The sequence below is a fragment of the Salmo salar genome, chromosome 01 (genome assembly GCF_965601325.2).
Source record: "Salmo salar chromosome 01, fSalSal1, whole genome shotgun sequence".
Lineage (NCBI taxonomy): Eukaryota > Metazoa > Chordata > Actinopteri > Salmoniformes > Salmonidae > Salmo > Salmo salar.
In genome coordinates this window covers 39,435,649-39,455,361 of record NC_138291.1, presented here as the reverse complement: position 1 = coordinate 39,455,361, position 19,713 = coordinate 39,435,649, and the positions used below count along the sequence as shown (strand labels likewise).

Genomic DNA, 19,713 nt, shown 5'->3' with positions numbered 1-19,713 from the left:
TTTCTCATGGAAACGTGGAGTCCTTTTCCACACAAATTGAGGTTTATGTTATTGGAATCTGCTAAAGACACTTTGCAAGAGAGTTTTAATATAGGAGAATAAATACATGAATTACTCGGTGCATTTTGGATGATCCGCTGGGGTTGATTTGACCATTTTAAAGGTACCTACCTTTATTGCCAGGTATATACTGGTCAATACCATATTATTTGCCTCCAACATTGTACACCTTCAAGTACAGTAGGTCTATGAAGTAGATTATAATGGGCCCATCAAATAATGTCGGTGGGGACCTTGATCCAAACGACTTCACAAATAATCTAGATCATATCTGGAGTACGCGTGTTTCTCCGTTAAATGTGTCAATTTGGGGTTCATGCCCTCTTTGATAGTCTTGTAGTTCATTAATGAACACTGTCATTATGGCAAATGACTGTAATAGCATATATCGCAATCATTCTATTGACAAAATCATGTATCATCTTGAGGTGAAAATAACAAAAATGCAATATTAACGTTAGCCTAAATTCTTCAGGGAAAAATATCCAATCGTTGCAGGACAATAGACCAAATGTTATCCATATTTAAAGTTACCAACAAGAAACATTTTATTAGTTACCATTTAGGATATTATAGTCCAAAATTGATTTGAATAAGATACAATTGAAAGCATACAAAATGTGATTTTTAGATATTGTTAATATTAATTTCAGTTCATCTGGAGTAGGCTAAAGGTACGCCTCGAGCATGTGAAACTCACGCGCAGACAAGCTTCTCAGTTGTTCCAAACACAAGTTAATATATTATCTAAATAAACATAGCTTCTTAAAATGTTATTTTATTGATTTAAAACAAGCAAGCTTGAATTTGTCTGTGGAAATATAATCTGAAAAATAAAGCACAGACCACAGGCCTATGGCATAAGCCTATAAAGCCTCAATTCTCCGCGATATTTTCACCACACTCAATTCAATTCTCCACGTTATTTGCGCATCGGGGGGCAATTACATGATAATTAAACACATTTCACGGTTACTCAGCCAAAATGTGTGTCTACAAAATACCATGATCAAAGTCAAATCTGTTCAGGTTCACGAGCCGCATCATGTAGGGTTACGAATCACAAAAAGATGCTTTGGCCTTTCCATGATATTGTTAAAAATCCATTTACAACACGCCCGAATCCTTTATGAGGTAAAGCTCTGCGGCTGTATTTCTGTTAGATTTGGCTTTAGCCTTGCTCATTGATCAAAAACTTGCGGTGCGTCAACCCAAGCGAGCATCAATACAGTTAGCATTTATAAACTTTACAGGGATATTACAATTATATTGAATACACTTTAGATGTGTCTATCAATGGTTCATAACCTAATTACATATGGAATTACATTCATGATATACTATTTTACGCAATAGCTTACAAGACTGAACAACAAAGCTGTCTATATGTCACTCTGACAGAAGCTTTAGACCATATAATTAATACATTCTCTTTACAATGGTAATGAAAATGTTTTGTAACGCTTAATTTAAACTCAAAACGTTGAAATTCATATTGTTCCTGAAATATTTGGATATGCGTAAAAGTTGGAACAGTTGCGTAATTGAATAGTAATTATTTTACGCCTCATGCACAGAATAGCTTCTTCAACATGAACATCAGAAATACCAACAATCAGTGAATAAATCGTATTTGTTTTATTTGAAAATGAACAAGAAATAAGTTAAGCACATGCAGAGACATCAAAACAAACAGAGAAAGATAAAACGCTGACATTAGGCTGCACATAACAATCACACATTTTCTGGTTTGAAAAATACCACAAAAGACATACAATTGTCATGTATAAAGAAATACATATTTTATTTATAATGCATTTCCACGTGGAATTTAAGATTGTTATACAAGATTGGGTTGTAAATATGTTTGTCAGATATTTAGTAAATGAACGAAAGCAATGCGTAAAATGACACCATCCATTTAAAAAAGTAGGCTTTCTGGAACAACCTGGGTTTTTTGCTTCACCTGTGTCACGCGTTCCACGAGACCTTATTGACCTCCATTCATGCACATTGTAACACATGGACATATTCATTGTGGGTACTACAAGTTTGGGGAATACAACATTATTTTACAAGCTCAAAATTGTTTTAAATACACTAGCAATGATTTACGACTGGATATACAATCATTCAATGGTAACACTTTACAGTATAGGCCTATTGGATTTTACTCATACACATTCTTATACATTAAAGTAACAGTCCTTATGCACCAGGTGCATGCAACAACAAAAAAATATGATCAATGTTTTCTGTCATCCTTTTATCGAGCACTGTAAAAATGAGAAGAAACTAAGAAGTGTTGAGGACTGGTCTGGAATACACACCTTGATAGTATGACGCCTCTATTGCGGATGGGTCCATGGCTCTGCCAGCCATGGACGCGCTGCCGAGAGGTAGACTGGAGGACATACTTGAGCCGTAGGAAGAGTATTGCAAAGCTTGCTCGTAGGCTTTCAAATCCAGTTTGTGCTGTTGCTCTGAGGATGACATTAAATTATTTATTGAAAACGGGTGGTTGAATGAGTAATGGGGATCCCCTTTTAGGTGCAGATGGGACTCGTGCGCCATCGAGTGCGGAGGTAAAGGGAGAGAGGACAGGGACGTGGCCGAGCTGGCCACGGGGTGGAGAGGTGGCCCGCTGCTCTTTAGTTCAGAGGCGCTGCTACTGCTCCTGTGGTCCATGCTGTGAGGGCTGGAGGACTGGTTGGAGGTGGAGAGGGAGTTGGAGTCCACATTCCCAGTCTTGCTGTTGGTGTTCTCGCTCGAAGGCGACCCAGAACCGGACTGGTCTTTCCTTCCGTCCCCTTTACTTGAAGATATCTTTCTATTTTCGCATTTAAAGCGCTTTTGTCTGCGTAGGTAACAACCGTTCTCGAACATATTTCCAGAATCTGGGTGCAGGGCCCAGTACGAACCTTTGCCTGGCTTATCCGGTGACCTAGACACTTTGATGAAGCAATCATTAAAAGACAGGGAATGGCGAATAGAGTTCTGCCACCTCTGTTGGTTCTGTCTGTAGTATGGAAATAGGTCCATTATCCACTGATAGATTTCGCTAAGCGTGAGCATCTTGCTTGGTGCTTGCTGAATGGCCATGGTTATGAGGGATATGTACGAATACGGAGGCTTTGCGTGCGGGTAGCTTCTCCTGAACGACTTGTTGTCCCTTGCTCGGTTCAGGTTGGGCTGAGTATAGGACATTGGGCTCATAGTAGGGCTCATGCTCGCGTATGGATTCATAGCGTTCATGGAAGCCTGCTGAGCCGACATCGCGCCCATGTTCGAGGGGCTAAGGGCAGTGCCCATTGACGGTACCCCTCCACCCATTCCGTTCATCGCACTGGACGCGCTCGGGGGCATCCCTGTCATTGTCCCGGGGCTTAGTCCGGCTCCCAGGCCGGGGTTGGCGTAAGACATGTTGAAAGAACCTGAGGTCATATTTCCATTAGTAGACATACTCATGTAACTGTTCATACTGTTCATGGAACTCAATCCTGCATTCATGCCGTTGTTCACCATGGGCGAATATACCTGGAATAACATGAGAGAAATGTGATCACAACAATGCATTGGTCTTCCACACACTCAAAGTGCTTACTTTTTATTATTATTTGTTTTTATTCTGCTGAAATCGACTGTGTAATACTGTTTAGCCAATAATAATTAATAATGATTAATATTAGGCTGTTAAACACAAAATATTTCAAAACTTAACGAATTTAATTAATTCGATTTGACTAAAAAACATGAGATTCATTTTGAGAGCTTTTAAACAGCAGCATCAAAACAGCCTGGTCCATTTATATGATACATCTCAAACTCAAACAATATTGTTTCATTGTGTTAGGGCATATAATGCGATTTTGTGCTGCTTTTCCAGCAAAGCAATCATTTAGATGAACATTTTATGTAGGCCTATTATGCACAAACAGAAGGTCAAGCAAAGTGCATTCATCTTATTATTGGCATGGAACAAACGAATTAAGATTGATTTGAAACATTCCACTGACTGCAACTTTCTTTTCGAATAGCATGCATTGATAAACATATGCCATGATTTCGCTGCATGATGGCCGGTAAATATGCAGTGCCAAATCCCATTTTTACGCACATGTATAATGGTATTTTATTTCTTGTTAAAGTGCCAGTATCTCAAGTCAGCATTCGGCCTGCTGTGACTGCAATGTGCGCTGCTGCCACCCGGCGTGCTTGGCCGTCTCTCTCTTTCTTTAGGATACATCCTCAGGTTGCATATAGTGAAGTCTATGCCCAAAACAGCCCAGTATTCCATAAACAACAACAACGACAAAAACACTGTGCAATTAGAATCTTTTTGAAGGACACTCAATGCAGTTTGCTAGAAAACATGCATCGCAAAAACAAAGACGTGGAAATCAGTCAGCACTTCATTGTTATTCTAATACACAAATCGAATAAAACTGAAATACACATAGCCTACCTCTTGTGCGTCATTGTAATAGCTGCTCCAATCTGGCGTTTCGTGACCTTCCATTTTCACTGTACCCAACATTATGGTTGATATCCACAAATCGTAAACATGCAGTTCCTCAGACTGGAGTTTTTGAGAAATGTATCCTAGGAAACGGTGCGCAGTAACTGATGGGATGTTGCAGGAGGGTTAGAGTAAAGAAGTGAGGAGATAGATGTTGAATGCAGTGTGACCTGTGAGTTTAGATCTTCCCCTATTACGTAGGCGGTACAACCCACCCACTTTTTCAGTGTTCATTTGCCTAGCTCTTTTTCCCTCACTGTAGTCACCCCTCCGGTGCCCACAGTTCTTCTGCGTCTTTACAAAGAAAAATAGCCCTGTCAAAAATAATGTTTTCCCCTCCCTAATAAGGTGTGTAAACATTCCATCAGTCAGAAAGCAGGGTTTGAAAAACAGCCGAGCATGACATTTGTTGTTGTACAATTACGCACTTGGAATTATATCCATAAATTAAGGTATTTCATGTGCCATGGAGAAAGCCAGGCATGAACCAAATAGACAGGAAACTAGCATTACAATCTAGTATTTGAGGTCTTTACGATTAATCATGGAATTTTAATGAAATAAAATGTAACAGAAACGTCACTGTTTATGCCTATAATTTCAAATGATCCATTACCCACACAAGGGCGCGCGCGCCCTACAATGTCATGGTAATATTTACTCTGGCTCACAGAAAGTTGTCTATAGGTATCAAAATGTTAAATTCTGCGAGAATTGAGAAGGCGTTAGCACTGAGGATATTGGATATTCTTATGAAAAATATTCACTTATAAGCAATGAAGGTTTATTTCTTTATAATAATTTAATTTATGTGCAGACTATGCCCATATATAGGATTTAATTGTAGCCTACGTAGGCCTGTGTTTCATGTTTAATGTTATGGCCTCTGGACAATGGAGAAGACAAGTGTCAACATCTTAATATGCGTGAAACATACTTCCCAATATTCCTCTGCTCTGTTAACTGGACGGTAGCCCTACAAGCGGTTGCAGCCAGGTCCTTCGATTCTAAACCCATTAATGAGGGAATAACAGCGATAATTATCCCTTTACATGGGATTATCTCAGGGTGATCTCTAACGCCATTAGGGAGAGAAAATCGATTTGTTAAGGCCGGATTAAAACCTCCCACAAAGCATGGGAAATTAGGTTTACTGCTGGATTTGAAATCTGACACGGCAGATATAGCCAGCCCCACAAAGCCCTACAGATGAACACGGTTGTTTTACAGATATTTACGCTAATAGATTGCTTTATTCTATGACATGAGTCTTTATGATCACATGTTTATTATGGCACAGCAAAAAAAGAAAAAGAAAAGAAAAGGAAAATAGAATCAGAAGATGAATTGTCCCAAAGAAATTAGAAGGAATGAATTACATTCCACACTTGATAAGTTTACTAGACAATATTTGATTTTATGACAATAACATTTCCTGAAGGCCTACACATCCAGAATAAAAACTACAGAGCCAATAGAAAAAGGCATAGGCCTATGCCGAAATGAAATTATACTTCTTCTGCCGATTAGGAAAGCCTTTGAGCTTTGAACACGTTCGCATTTTGTAACTTATTTATTTAGTTCAGTTTCCAATGCTCGTCCGGTCTTTGGCAGTCTTCGTCCTGCACCCACGTGGTGTCTGTTTTGTCCAGCCTAGTTGTCTGGTTTGGTTGCTAGGAGATTCTCCCAGAAGTTTGTAAACATTTTACCTGCCAACGTGTTTATGAGATGATATTCAAATATTTAAAGTAACGTCAATTTCAGCAAAGAGCGGTGTCTTGTCACTTCAATAGTTTTGGAAAAGGTAAGCGTTGGAATTTGCTAACGTTAGCTAATCTAACGTTACTCTAGTAGCATTGGAGTGGTTCACTGCTGGCAACATTGTAGCTCGTTAAACGGGGCGTATGACATCTTTCAAACTTCACTAGCAGCAAAATACACCGTGAAGCTGTTATACTGACAGTGCTGCTACTTTCTGTAACACAGTAACAACAATCTTAACATCAACAGTTTGATCATCAGTTATTGAGTAGGCCGCGTAATCCGACATAGAATAAGCATCAATCATGTGATATATCACATGTTAGGCTACCATTTGTTGATTGCTGTGTGTTTTAATCATTTTAATTGATGTTTCATAATCAGCCATTGAAAAATAATTCCTCTTACTACTCACCCACTTCCATCCTCAGTCCTTTACTTTTTTTGCATGTTTCACTTTCCAACATTTGGTCACGTTGATAGACAACATGCTGAGAAATAAGGTTCTGAGCCACAGCGAGGAGCTAAAGCTGAAGAAGGAGTTAGGGGTGCTACGCAATGAGGCCCAGTGTGAATTCCTACAAATGAAGCAGCTGTTTTTCAACTCCCACACAACCAGCAGCACACAGGCCCAACCACCAGACTCTCTCCACACACTGGAGTCATCAGGACTGATGGAAGAGGCTACAGAGGGACCCTGTGGCACATCGGACACACCCCAAAATAGGACCTCACAGATGTCTGCAGGGTCAGTCAGCCTGTTGGAGTTCCATGCAGATCTGCTACAATCCCCACCTGCCTCCTTACCACAAAGTGCACTCCTACTAGACATCCCTAAAACAAAGTCTGAGGTGAGCGGGAGTCAAGGAACCATACTTATCAAAGGAATCAGTGAAGGGAGAAATTCAGTTAGTTTGGTCCTGTCTCCTCCAGGCCAGAAACCTTCCCAGAAGCCGGCCATAGCTCAGCTAGCAGGGACTACCAAAGTGGTGTCCATGTCCATGAGGCCACAGCCTCCCTCTAAGCCCAGGTCAGAGAGGCCAGCAACAAGGACCAGGAAGTTTATATACAAGAGCAAGAAGGAGTCAGAGCAGGTGTCGGAGAAGGAAGCGGCGGAGAGGTGCATCCGGAGCTCGGACAACACCGATGACAGCAGGAACAGTGAGGACTCTGGCTCCGAGCAATCCCACGGGAAAGCCCCACAGAAGGTCAAGAAAAAGAAAAGGAGGAAACAGAAAGATAGGTCTACGCATGCACCAAGGACTCCCACTGACGACAGAAGCTCAAAGAGCCAGAGGAGTACCATGGCCCCTAACAGTATCCACAGTGTCAAGTCCACCACAGAGCTACTGGATGAGGCACGGGGCATTGTAGGGGCCGAAGGTGCAGAGAGCCAGGAGGACACGGACCCCCAGCAGAGAGATCCAGAGGAGTCAGTGGCCACGACTATGGGGCTTGTCAGAGGCAGAGGGAGGACGGTGGATGAGATCGTTGCCTCCTTCCAGAGAGGGGACAGTGATATGCCATCTGCCTCGGACCAGATGATCAAGGAGCTGATGGAAAGAGTGCTGGGGGACAGCTATAACACTGACAACGAGGTGACAACATGATAACAATAGGACAACAACATATGATATGCTGAATGGTCACAGACATTTTGACCTTCATACTTTTCGTAGAGATTTTAAATAAGCCTGGTGATAGTTCATTTATATTAGTTATTTAAACAGGTATTCAATGCTCATAGCAATTGCACTTGTATTGATTGACAATCTTTGTTTTTTTATAACATTCAATCATTTTTAAAGGAAGAAAAAACAGTGGAATCAGAGGAGAGAGAAGAGAATATTAGCCATGTACAAACAGAGGTAATGCAGAGACTAGAGTGTATTTAGATTTATCACATTTCATTGAAAAATAGGTTTTCAGAGCATTTGAGAACATTTTTAAGTGTAGAGGTTTCTGTTATTAAGGTTGTATAAAGTTTAAACTAAATTCAACCTTGATAAGGAATTCTGTTTGTATGATAGTCAACATTAACAAACGTCTTATCCACATTTTCCCAGGGTACTCCTCAGAGGCCCCCGGTTCGACAGAGTATGTTGTGGGTCAAGAGGGAGACACCTACCCCTCCAAGACCTGCTGAGTCCCCTAAAGTCACACCAGGGGTCTACAAGATCGCTCACTCGCTGTCTGAACGAGAGACAGACGGCGATGACTCTATGGTGTCTGCTCTTCCACAGAACGTAATACTTGGATTTATGTGATTGTCGTTGTGTGAAGTTCAGTCGTTGTAACTGTACTATCAGTTTATCTTGTTCACGCCTAATTTATTTAAGTATTTTCTTATTTCAGCTCCCACAATTAGAAGACAAACGTTTGTCTTCGTGCTTTTTTTTTTTTCCTCCATCAAAGGTAACTTATGCAGATGTGATGACAGCTCGAGGAGATACCATAGCTCCTTCTCAGAGACCAGCGAGGGTGTCTTTACAAAACAAAACCATTCAAGGCCTCTCCCCTCTAGCGACATGGGCCCCCAAAGCGCAGTAAGAGTCTTGTATTCCCTGTCAGTCTGGTTGATCATGAGCGTTGTGACTTGTTGTATCGAACTGATTGTGAGTTGTGATCATTATTGGAGGTTAAACTACTACTTCTATTACAAACTTGGGTATTACATGGATACCACGTACAACACTGCACTGTCAAATAAATAGTGTTTTTTCTCCTAAAACATGAAGACATGTTGCTTAAACCCTGTATAATCATGGTCATCACTGTGTTATCCCTGCTTGTTTTGAACGAAGTTGTTTTCCAACAACCTCTTCAACTCACTATCATTAGTAACCATCTCCGACTTTGACTTTAATGGATTGGGCGGGGGTGGCATTGGACGGAGGTGAGCTCAGTTCCAGGGAGTCTGTCTGTAAATAAAGTGACTTCTAAGCTATCATCAAAACTCCCCACCTGATTCTCAGAGACCCATTGACACAGAGAGTAATTATGCTCCTAGTCTAACACACTCTTTAGACTGCTCTCTCTCTGTCTGGAGCCTGGTGCAACCACACATTTCCTTATAACTGACTCCTTACTCACCTAAAGAGACCAGATTTACTGCCTCCTTCTGCTGCAAGTGCTGAGTTGGAGTTGTGCCACACCCTCCCACTCCTTCCACTCCCCTCCAACCCCATTGATGAAAAAATGGAACTAAAACAAGTGCCATTTAATTAGGGGTGATTTTCAGAGCTTTGGTTCACTGAAAGGTTTCTGTTGGGTATGGATAAGAGGCTTTATAAGGGGGCCAGGCTGCCAGCCTGTCTGCTGATGGTACATGGATTAGATAAGGAGCAAGGCTGAAGGCAGTGCTCAGGTCAGCTCCACTCCACAGTTATGGAATGCTAATTTCATTGAAAACAAGGCGAATGACTCCAGGGTGACCTTACAGGTTTGCCGCTCCGCTAGCTGAGCTGAGGCATGCCTACCTAACCCAGAGTGCCAGAGAGATGATCAATCTCAGGAGTGGCAGGCCATAGTGAACATGTTAGGCTCCAATAAATTGTCCAGTGTCTGTCAGGACAGGAGGTGGGCGGTGGGTGGCGAAGGGAGGCCGGGCCTTTCCCTCCTAGCACAGAGAGGCCACACACAGAGTCTCCAGTTCAAAGAGTGGTGAGAAGTTATGGCAGGGATGATCTGAGCAAATAAACCACCACCTCATCTGCTTACGCCACAGAGAATGGTTCATCTGTTAGGACAAGCCTCAAGACCACGGTATTGCTCGTAGACGTTTCAAATATGTGGATTGTTGTTAAATCGTTGACATTCTTCAATATAACAAACCAGTGGGGTTTTGGTTCAAAGCAAAATGTCAGTTGACTTCTCCCTTTACCATACATGACAATACTGTATGTTGGGTTTTATATATACCCTGTGTTATTACAGACTAGGTAAAGAAGTCAGAAATGATGTTACATTTAGATACAATTGAAAGTAAGCATTACCTTGGTCCTAGATCTGTTTGTCTTCTCACCGACTATATTGCGATCATTGTCAAGCCAGTGACAAGGAGTTGGCATGATGGCGCAAACAGACTGGCCAAGTAAGAGTATCACAACATTGTAGTCATTACTGTTCTAATTCTCTCCCACAGTGCAGATGGGTACAAGACCATTCACCACCTCTGTACAACCCCAGTCAGCCAGGCCCTGCCTCTGGAGCTGCAGCTGGCTTCCCGGGTCTGTCACACCTCTAGCCAACTCAGTGCACCACCGCAGTTTCACCAACAGAGGACAGCTCTACAACACATCGCTGCCCAGCCTGACAGACACAGGTAAAATGCTTTTATTACTTATTTAACCTTTATTTATCTATCTCTCCCAGGCCCTGCTTCATTAGTTGTTTTCTGACCAAACCTAGACTTTATAGCAACATTTGGAATTGAAGTGCTGTGATACAGGGTTGCATTAAACTATTTAGTAAATATGATTTGGCCGTTCTCTCCACTTTCTCTCTCACTACCTTCTGCACTCCACGTGGGGGAAACTTTACATGTCAGGAGTGTCATTACAACAACCTCATATCATGTGAAACTATTGAATCTCTTTGCAGGATAGTAAATGAAGGCGTGCCCTGCGTGGAGGTGACTGAGTCTGATGGAAAGGACTGCGTGGGTCACCTGCCTCCCCAAACTTCAGACAGCTTGGCAGACTGGCAGAGGATCGCTGAGTATTACGTAGAGAAGCCCAGGATGATGCTTCATGGACAGGCGGTGAGGAGGATCAGCACTATGTTTATACAACTATTCCCCCCAAACATTTTGTCTAGAAAGTGTTTCACCATCCAACAAGATGATCCACTAGGTGGCACCAAACATATTTGTAACTCATTAGAAACAGGAGGTTTTTAAAGGGACTGCTTATAACATGGTACTAACACTGTAGCTATCTGGGATTGTTTAAGAATGTCAAATGTTTCAGTTCCAATGTTCCAGTTCAGCATTATCTTTTTAATGTCACGTGTGAGTTTGTTTTATTCAAGGGGACTTTTCATTGGTCTAGATGAGTCACCTGTCCTTGAAGTGTCTATCCTGCCAGTTCTCTGTGTGTCTCATACAGTATCTCTCTCCTTCCTCCCAGACCTCTCTGTGTTCCAACGAGCTGAAGATGTTCTGGCACCCAGCGCCTCCTAAGTTCAGCTGCTCTCCTGCATTCGTCAAACACAAACTCTTTCCCAAGTACCAGGTAGTGTAGTACTGAGCCTCTGATGTTTACAGACGCACTTGTAGGCTACTTCCCTCCCAGACAGTCCACATGGACTGTTAACGGAGGACTTAACTCTACTCTATTTGTTCCTGGCTGTGTTTTAGTTGAGACGTGATGGGGGAACATTGGAGATGCTCTTTGATCATTACATTACAAGATGCCCTACTACTCTGAAAGTTAGATAACATTAACAAGGCCACATTGATCATGCCTTTTTTAACCAAAGATGTCCTGGTGAAATATAATATCTTTGAATATCAAATATCTTTGATGTATCTGAATAAAGCTTTGATATATTAGAATATCAAATTGCAAGTGAACCAGTTAACCTCTATGGGCTAGGTGGGACGCTTGCGCTTGCGTCCCACCTACTCAACAGCCAGTGTAATCCCGTGTCGCGATATTCAAATACCTTAGAAATGCTATTACTTCAATTTCTCAAATATATGACTATTTTACACCATTTTAAAGACAAGACTCTCGTTAATCTAACCACACTGTCCGATTTCAAAAAGGCTTTACAACGAAAGCAAAACATTAGATTATGTCAGCAGAGTACCCAGCCAGAAATAATCAGACACCCATTTTTCAAGCTAACATATAATGTCACATAAACCCAAACCACAGCTAAATGCAGCACTAACCTTTGATGATCTTCATCAGATGGCAATCCTAGGACATTATGTTATACAATACATGCATGTTTTGTTCAATCAAGTTCATATTTATATCAAAAAACAGCTTTTTACATTAGCATGTGACTAGCATGTGACTAGCATTCCCACCGAACACTTCCGGTGAATTTACTAAATTACTCATGATAAACGTTCACAAAAAACATAACAATTATTTTAAGAATTATAGATACAGAACTCCTTTATGCACTCGCTATGTCCGATTTTAAAATAGCTTTTCGGTGAAAGCACATTTTGCAATATTCTGAGTAGATAGCCCGGCCATCACAGGCTAGCTATTTTGACACCCACCAAGTGTGGTACTCACCAAACTCCGATTTACTATTAGAAAAGTTTGATTACCTTTGCTGTCTTCGTCAGAATGCACTCCCAGGACTTCTACTTCAATAACAAATGTTGGTTTGGTTCAAAATAATCCATAGTTATATCCAAATAGCGGCGTTTTGTTCGTGCGTTCAAGACACTATCCGATGGGTAAAGAAGGGTGACGCGCCCGACGCGTTTCGTGACAAAAGATGTCAAAATATTCCATTACCGTACTTCGAAGCATGTCAACCGCTGTTTAAAATCCATTTTTATGCTATTTTTCTCGTAAAAAAGCGATAATATTCCGACCGGGAGTGGTTGTTTTCGTTCAAAGAGAGAGAAAGTAAACATGGTGTCGGCTCGGGCACGCGCCTCCAGTCTCATTGTTCTCAGATCGACCACTTACAAAATGCGCTAATGTTTTTCAGCCAGGGCCTGCAAAGCCACCATTCAGCTTTCTGGCGCCTTCTGAGAGCCTATGGGAGCGTTAGAAAATGTCACGTCATGCCAGAGATCCCCTGTTTTGGTTAGAGATGATCAAGAAGGCCATGAAATGGTCAGAGAGAGCGCTTCCTGTTTGGAATCTTCTCAGGTTTTGGCCTGCCAAATGAGTTCTGTTATACTCACAGACACCATTCAAACAGTTTTAGAAACTTTGGGGTGTTTTCTATCCAAATCAAACAATTATATGCATATTCTAGTTACTGGGCAGGAGTAGTAACCAGATTAAATCGGGTACGTTTTGTATCCGGCCGTGCAAATACTGCCCCCTAGCCCCAACAGGTTTTAACCAAACCTCACCAATGTGATCTCACCCTGCTGTGTTTCTATGGTGTTTGTTACTCAGGCAACGCGGAACGATCTCTCCAGAGAGGAGCTCTATGGTGATCTGCAGGACCTGGTGGAATCAGCCTGTGACCTGACAGAGATGGAGCCAACCACCTCAGTGGTCAGTGTGTGCTTTAGTTACCCCCCCCCCCAAACTAAACTTAACAACCCCCCCCCCCCCTCTCTCTAGCATGCCCTTATGAACGTGTTGGATCTTCCCACAGGAAAATGTGCTGTCCAGAAAGTTCAAGTCTATGATAGACCTCAGAGTAACTGAGCAGTCACCTCAACCCTCCATTGACGAAGAACAGGTGAGTGTATATGAAAAAGGTCATGTCATTCAATAACACGATAAACCACTATCTCACCACCAAAGCAGAGGTTCTGACCATGGTCTCACTATTCACAATCTTGACCCAGTGGAAGAGGCCCTTCTCTGCCCCACACCTCAACCCTGAGCCAGAGGCCTTCCTCAAGGTATCATGTGACTTTGCCACCGTCACCAGAGAGCTGGAGGTGGTTCGGCAGCAGCTGTCCTCCACTGTGCTGGCTGAGGAGACCCATCCCCAGGCTACTCCCACTGTCCAGCAGGACGCCGACCACCAAGCCCCCGCAGCAGGCCCCAACACAGAGGAGCTTACCCCAGCCCTCAGCCAGAGTCAACTCCAGTACAGGAGGGACCGAGGCAGGGTGACGCTGGGGGAACCCGTCAGGAGAGGCAGCATATCCCACTCCAAGAAGAAGGTCGCCAAGGGTTCGAAGAAGCTGTGCCCTGCCAAGCTGGCCTACATCCATGAAAAACTGCAGGAGCCACCACGTACTCTCATCAGGTAGGCAGGCTTACAGTACTGCGATTCATTTGGCTAACAAAGCAGTTATAGAACTTCCAGACGAATATGCTTTCATTTGGATATACAGTAGATCCATATTATTGCTGTATTTACAGAATGTATACATCTCTTCTTTACATCTAATCACCCTGTCTAATTGTGTTGCCTGCCTCGTGTGTTCCCAGGAGTGAGTCTGTGTGCCAGCTACTACCCATCAAACCCACCACGTGCCTTTCAGAGGAGCCTCCTCTCCCGCTCCCCTTGCCCCGCTACCCGAGCCTACCCCTGGTGCTGGACTTTGAGAGCTTTGCCGCTGACCAGGGTGGCATCCCCGACGTGCTCCCTCCCCGGGAGTGGGTGAGGGATATCTGGGATGCCTGGTTTGACCAATTCTTCCCCCCACTTGAGGAGAGCAGCAGCACCTCCAAGAAAGAGTCAGACTCCTCTAAGAGGGCCCCCAGCAGCAGCCTCCAGAGCGGGGCCCTGAAGAAGCCTGGGGAGAAGGTCCTGATGCTGGATGAGATACAGCCTCTGGACTGGGTGGACCTGTCTCTGACCCTGGACCAGGGTCTGACCACAGGGGACCTGGAGGGAGAGGTGGCCAAGCTGACCCAGGATATTGCCCAGCAGGACAGACCCAGCGCCTTTTACCTGTGTCGCAGGGGGGCGCTGCAGAAGAAACTGGGCCGGCTTAACCAGGCTCTGGAGGATCTCAATGCCGTAAGTTTAGTTCACATTTTCAGTAGGCTAGCAGAGGTTTGGTTCTGAAATAGGACAGCCATGGACGAGTGTGTTAGGTCAGAATACTGTAATTTCAGTTGGAAGCTAGTCAAAGTAACTTAATTTAGACATTTATTTATAAGTATATAAGCTAGCTAATAGGTTTGACCTGATTTCCCTACAAGCTTCATTTTCCTCCTCTTGGCCTAGCTTCTGATGATAAATGGTTAATGTGTTGTTGTTTCTACACTAGGCCATTTCCCTAGAGCCCTACCTGCTGGATGCTTACTGGCACAGGCACAGCATTTATCTGCTCAGAAACAACCAGAATAGTGCTTTGGATGACCTGAACTTTATCATCAAGCACACCAAGAAACATGCAGGTAAGCCCACCACAGCCCAAAACCCTGTGTGTTTTATTAGTTACTGTAGATACAATTGATTCACGGTACATACAGCGTGATGATGCACTGACTGACTCTGCCAAGGTGAAAGTGATTGCACTTCTGCTGAATCTCTCACTTGAATGAATTGAAATTCCTCATTTTATGAGCCTTTTAGTTTTTTCGCTCTGGCACGTTCCATCTGTGTTTTCAAGTTAGTGAGTGCTCCATTGATTTTAAATGTTAGTTCCTTTTTGCCAATAGGAACACATTTTTGTTGACTATAGTTATTGTACATTCTGTGGCATTACACTGCTGTTCGATTTATTAAGGAAATTCTGGTGATGTACCCACGGTTAAGGATGCAACTGGACTTATATGTGATTTGATTATGGTCCACGACTGTACAGCTATAGCTCTTCCTCCTTTCTAGACTACTGTACAGTACAATACATTACCAACCTTTTATATGTGTTTACCAGATGCCTTCAAGTCCAAAGCAGAAATCTACAGAGTGAGAGGAGAGACCATCCTGGCTATTATAAACTACACTCAGGCCATCAAATGCAGACCTGAAGACGATGACAACTATTTCAAGAGGGCTGAGATGTACGAGAAGAGGAATGAGATTCAACTGGCCATGGAGGACTATGCCAAAGTAAGTCACGTTTCCACTGACATCACTGGGTCTCAAAGCACTCTTAGGATGTAGTCTGGGTTTAATACAGTCATCTAAGGTAGAAAACGAACAACATTGTGATATTGTGTATTGATTGAGAAGAGATTCCACCTCACTCCAGTGCTGACCTCTGGATTATTTTGCCAGCATAAGCCACAGAACAAGGGCTTAACAGGAGACTGCTGTGACTGGTGTGTATGTCTGTAATCTTTGTCTTCCAGACGTTCACCATCAACCCAGGGAGAACGGACGCTCTGTTGACCCACGGCCTGCACTACTTCCACAGCTGTAACTGGATGGTGGCTCTGTCTGACTTTTCTCTGCTGCTCCAGCGTGATCCTAGCCATGCCATCGCCAGGTAATCAATGGGTGTGTCTCAAATGACACCCTATTCCCTATATAGTGCACAACTATTGACCAGGGCCCATAGGTAGTAGTGTACTATATAGGACAGGAATGAGCAACTTTGATGGGGGTGTGGCCCACCAAAAAACGGAACTCATCATGAGGGGCCGCAGTAGCTAGTGGGTCTGCGTACTCACATCCATACCCCCCGTCATGACAGCGAAGATACATTTCTTTAGTTTGAAAATTAATTTCCTGCAATTCTGCACATTTTGCCATGGAGCGTAGAGAAAATGTTGTTTTAAAGCAAGTTTGCTGCAATTCTACATATTTTGCCATGGGGCGGAGAGAAGATTTTGCAATTTTATAACTAATTTCATGTAATTCTCCTCATCTTGCCATGGAGCGAAGAGAAAAATTAGCAGTTTTACAGCTAATTTCCTGAAATTCTACACATTTTGCCATAGGAGGCAAACATTTGCAGTTTTTAATATGATAACTGATGATCAATGGGCCCCACCCTGGTTAGTATTTTGACAATGATTACTACAAGTTTAGAGAGCTGGCCGCTAGACTAACTTACCAATCTAAAAATGTTTTGATGACATGGGCTAATTGAGTGACTGCTGATGCACAACCAAATGTTAAAAAATTGCAGCTTGTATATTCTACTACTCAAATTATTGTATTTTTTTGGTGTAATATTAGTCTGCGGGCCTACGAAAGGGGGGCTGCGAGTTGCCCATCCCTGATATAAGGAATAGGCTGTCACTTGGGACACAGATAATGCCAGCGTTAGGCTGGAGTTTAGCTCACAATCACGCACAGGTTCCGTCTCTCTCCCTCTCTCTCAAAACACACACACACACACACACACACACACACACACACACACACACACACACACACACACACACACACACACACACACACACACACACACACTGAAATGTCGATTGACAGTCAGTTGTGTTACCCTCCATAATGTCAGTGGTGTTACCCTCCACCTGTTATAACCCATTATAACACATAATGTCTCGTTATAATCTGGACATACCACAGGACGTACAGGGGCAGGATCTATGCTAAGGTGGGTCAGTACCAGGAAGCCATCGAGGACTTCTCCCTGGCAGTTCACCTGGACCCCAATGCCTGGCTGGCCTTCTACCACCGAGGCTGTCTGCTCAGGAAGATGATGCCTGATATTGCCCTCCAAGACCTCAGCATCTCAGGTATTGGACAATAGATAAATATATACTTAATTGTACGGATGTCCTCGGAGAGGAAAATCATTTCCACAGTCCATTAGTTGCAAACAACATCATCAACAAAACCTCACCTAACCCCCATTTCATGCTATTAATATCTTCAATCCAATGTGTTCTGACTCGAAGAGTGGTAGCTTTCAGTTTACATTAACCCCCAATCAGAGTTTTTCATGCTATTAATACCTTTCCATTGTGTGCTGGATTGAGGTGTTGTGTTATACTGTCCTGTGAGTACCACAGAGATACAACTTATTGTTATATTTATTTCTGTGCCACCAGTACTCATTAATGATAGCCAAGAGAACCTGAGTGCCTTCCTGCACAGGGGCCTGCTCTATACGGAGCGACAGCAGTGGCAACAAGCCGTGTCCGACTTTGAAGCCGTGATCAAACTTGACAGGTAATACCACTGGGCCTCTCGCTTTCACAGAGTGGATCCTTTCTTCTGAAAAGAGCAACAGGGCTTTGAGTGAGAAAGAGGAGCAGGAGATATAGAGAAGAAGAGAAGGAGAGAGGGGGAGAGAAGGAGGGAGGGAGGACATTTCGAAGCTAAATATTAAATAAGACTTGAGATGTATGAACATTTTGAATGATAAGAACTAGAATCTTTCTTTAAGTGTAATAATTGTTGTGAGGTTAGAGATAAGTTATATTTCCTTTAATGTTTTTCCCCACTTTGTGATGATTTCTTGTTCCTGTTAGGTCTGTAGCACTGGCCCATGTGATCCTGGGCTTGATCTTCATGTTGAATATGGGCCAGAACTATGAAGCCATCCAAATGTTCAGCAACGCTTTGAGGGTGGACCCCACCTACATCAGAGGATACATCTGCCGGGCCCAAGCCTATCGTAATGTAAGCATTTAAAATGTCATGATGCAGTCACCAGGATTTTCAGGTTTTCACTTTATGATGTATAAATCATGAACCTTATTCTTCACCAAAAAGGTCAATGATCTGAAGAGAGCGCTGAAAGATGTGACACGAGCCATACATATGAAGCCAGACGCTCAACAATTGTATATCATGAGGTAAAGGTTCTTACAGAACTTTTCTGTCACAAACAAGCTATTGTCTTAGATTTAGAGTGGGCCTTTCCTTGTATAAATGTTCTATATCAGAGGAAGGATATCAGGCTTGAGTTTTAAGTCCGTAAAAGGGACCTAAACTATTCTTTAGTTAAGAATACAAAAGTAGTACTGGATTCTCCCCAAAGAATATAAGAGGGGTGCTGTGCCACCTTGTGGACTGGCTGCACCACTATGTAGCTAGAATTTTTTTGAATCCTTTATTTGTTGTCAATAAAGGCTCTAGATTGCAGGAAATGGTAGTTACAGGTGTTCACAAACATCTCTTGATCCCCCTCCGGGCCTCCCCCCGCCTTACTCATCAGCACCATGGACTCTACAAGATGTCGAAAGCGTTCCACAGAGATGCTGGCCCATGTTGACTCCAGCGCTTCCAACAGTTGTGTCCAGTTGGCTGGATGTCCTTTGGGTGGTGGTCCATTCTTGATACACATTGGAAACTGTTGAGCATGTAAATCCCAGCAGCGTTGCAGTTTTTGACACAAACCCCTGTCATCTACTACCATATCCCATTCAAAGGCACTTCAATCTTTTGTTTTGCCAATTCACCCTCTGAATGGCACACGTACACAATCCATGTCTCAATTGTCTCAAGGCTTAAAAATCTTTATTTAAACTGTCTCCTCCCCTTCATCTACACTGACTGAAGTGGATTTAACAAGTGACATCAATAAGGGATCATAGCTTTCACCTGGTTTCACCTTGTCAGTCTATGTCATGGAACATTTTGTATACTCAGTGTATATTGACATATCCACAATGCTCTCTCTGTGTTTCAGGGGCCAGTATTTGTGTGACATGGAACAGTTTGACCTGGCCACGTTCTGTATCCAGTACGCTGCAGAGATGAACAAAGGTACAGCGATTCTAATCAGGATCCAGGAAGCATAATATGAGTTCCCTGACTGACAAGTCCTTGTTATCTCACAGACTGACACTATATAGCAGGAACTTACTGATTGCAGAGTAAGAATCATG

The 19,713-nt window shown here is 42.9% G+C and overlaps 2 protein-coding genes across 3 annotated transcripts in view; one reads left to right on the top strand and one right to left on the bottom strand.

The window, feature by feature from the left end:
- Positions 1-1,675: 1,675 nt before the first annotated feature.
- Positions 1,676-4,736, bottom strand: foxa1 (forkhead box A1). Its single transcript, XM_014194608.3, has 2 exons — positions 4,526-4,736; positions 1,676-3,597 (listed from the first exon to the last, which is right to left on the bottom strand). Exons 1-2 carry the CDS (start codon positions 4,595-4,597, stop codon positions 2,356-2,358), a joined length of 1,314 nt encoding a protein of 437 aa, XP_014050083.1. The 5' UTR covers positions 4,598-4,736; the 3' UTR covers positions 1,676-2,355.
- Positions 4,737-6,227: 1,491 nt separating this feature from the next.
- Positions 6,228-19,713, top strand: part of ttc6 (tetratricopeptide repeat domain 6) — a 29,947-nt gene continuing 16,461 nt past the window's right edge. Inside the window, exons 1-20 of one of the 2 annotated variants that reach the window (XM_014194592.3) lie at positions 6,228-6,383; positions 6,772-7,938; positions 8,149-8,208; positions 8,407-8,586; positions 8,756-8,886; positions 10,485-10,664; positions 10,943-11,102; positions 11,470-11,574; positions 13,444-13,545; positions 13,649-13,735; positions 13,845-14,254; positions 14,440-14,974; positions 15,228-15,357; positions 15,840-16,015; positions 16,258-16,394; positions 17,444-17,613; positions 17,929-18,049; positions 18,352-18,502; positions 18,596-18,678; positions 19,515-19,591. In XM_014194592.3, the coding sequence (XP_014050067.3) occupies positions 6,829-7,938; positions 8,149-8,208; positions 8,407-8,586; positions 8,756-8,886; positions 10,485-10,664; positions 10,943-11,102; positions 11,470-11,574; positions 13,444-13,545; positions 13,649-13,735; positions 13,845-14,254; positions 14,440-14,974; positions 15,228-15,357; positions 15,840-16,015; positions 16,258-16,394; positions 17,444-17,613; positions 17,929-18,049; positions 18,352-18,502; positions 18,596-18,678; positions 19,515-19,591 (4,105 nt within the window). In that variant the 5' untranslated portion in view covers positions 6,228-6,383; positions 6,772-6,828. The remainder of the gene's footprint in view (positions 6,384-6,771; positions 7,939-8,148; positions 8,209-8,406; positions 8,587-8,755; positions 8,887-10,484; positions 10,665-10,942; positions 11,103-11,469; positions 11,575-13,443; positions 13,546-13,648; positions 13,736-13,844; positions 14,255-14,439; positions 14,975-15,227; positions 15,358-15,839; positions 16,016-16,257; positions 16,395-17,443; positions 17,614-17,928; positions 18,050-18,351; positions 18,503-18,595; positions 18,679-19,514; positions 19,592-19,713) is intronic. The other variant, XM_014194585.3, reaches the window with a different exon arrangement.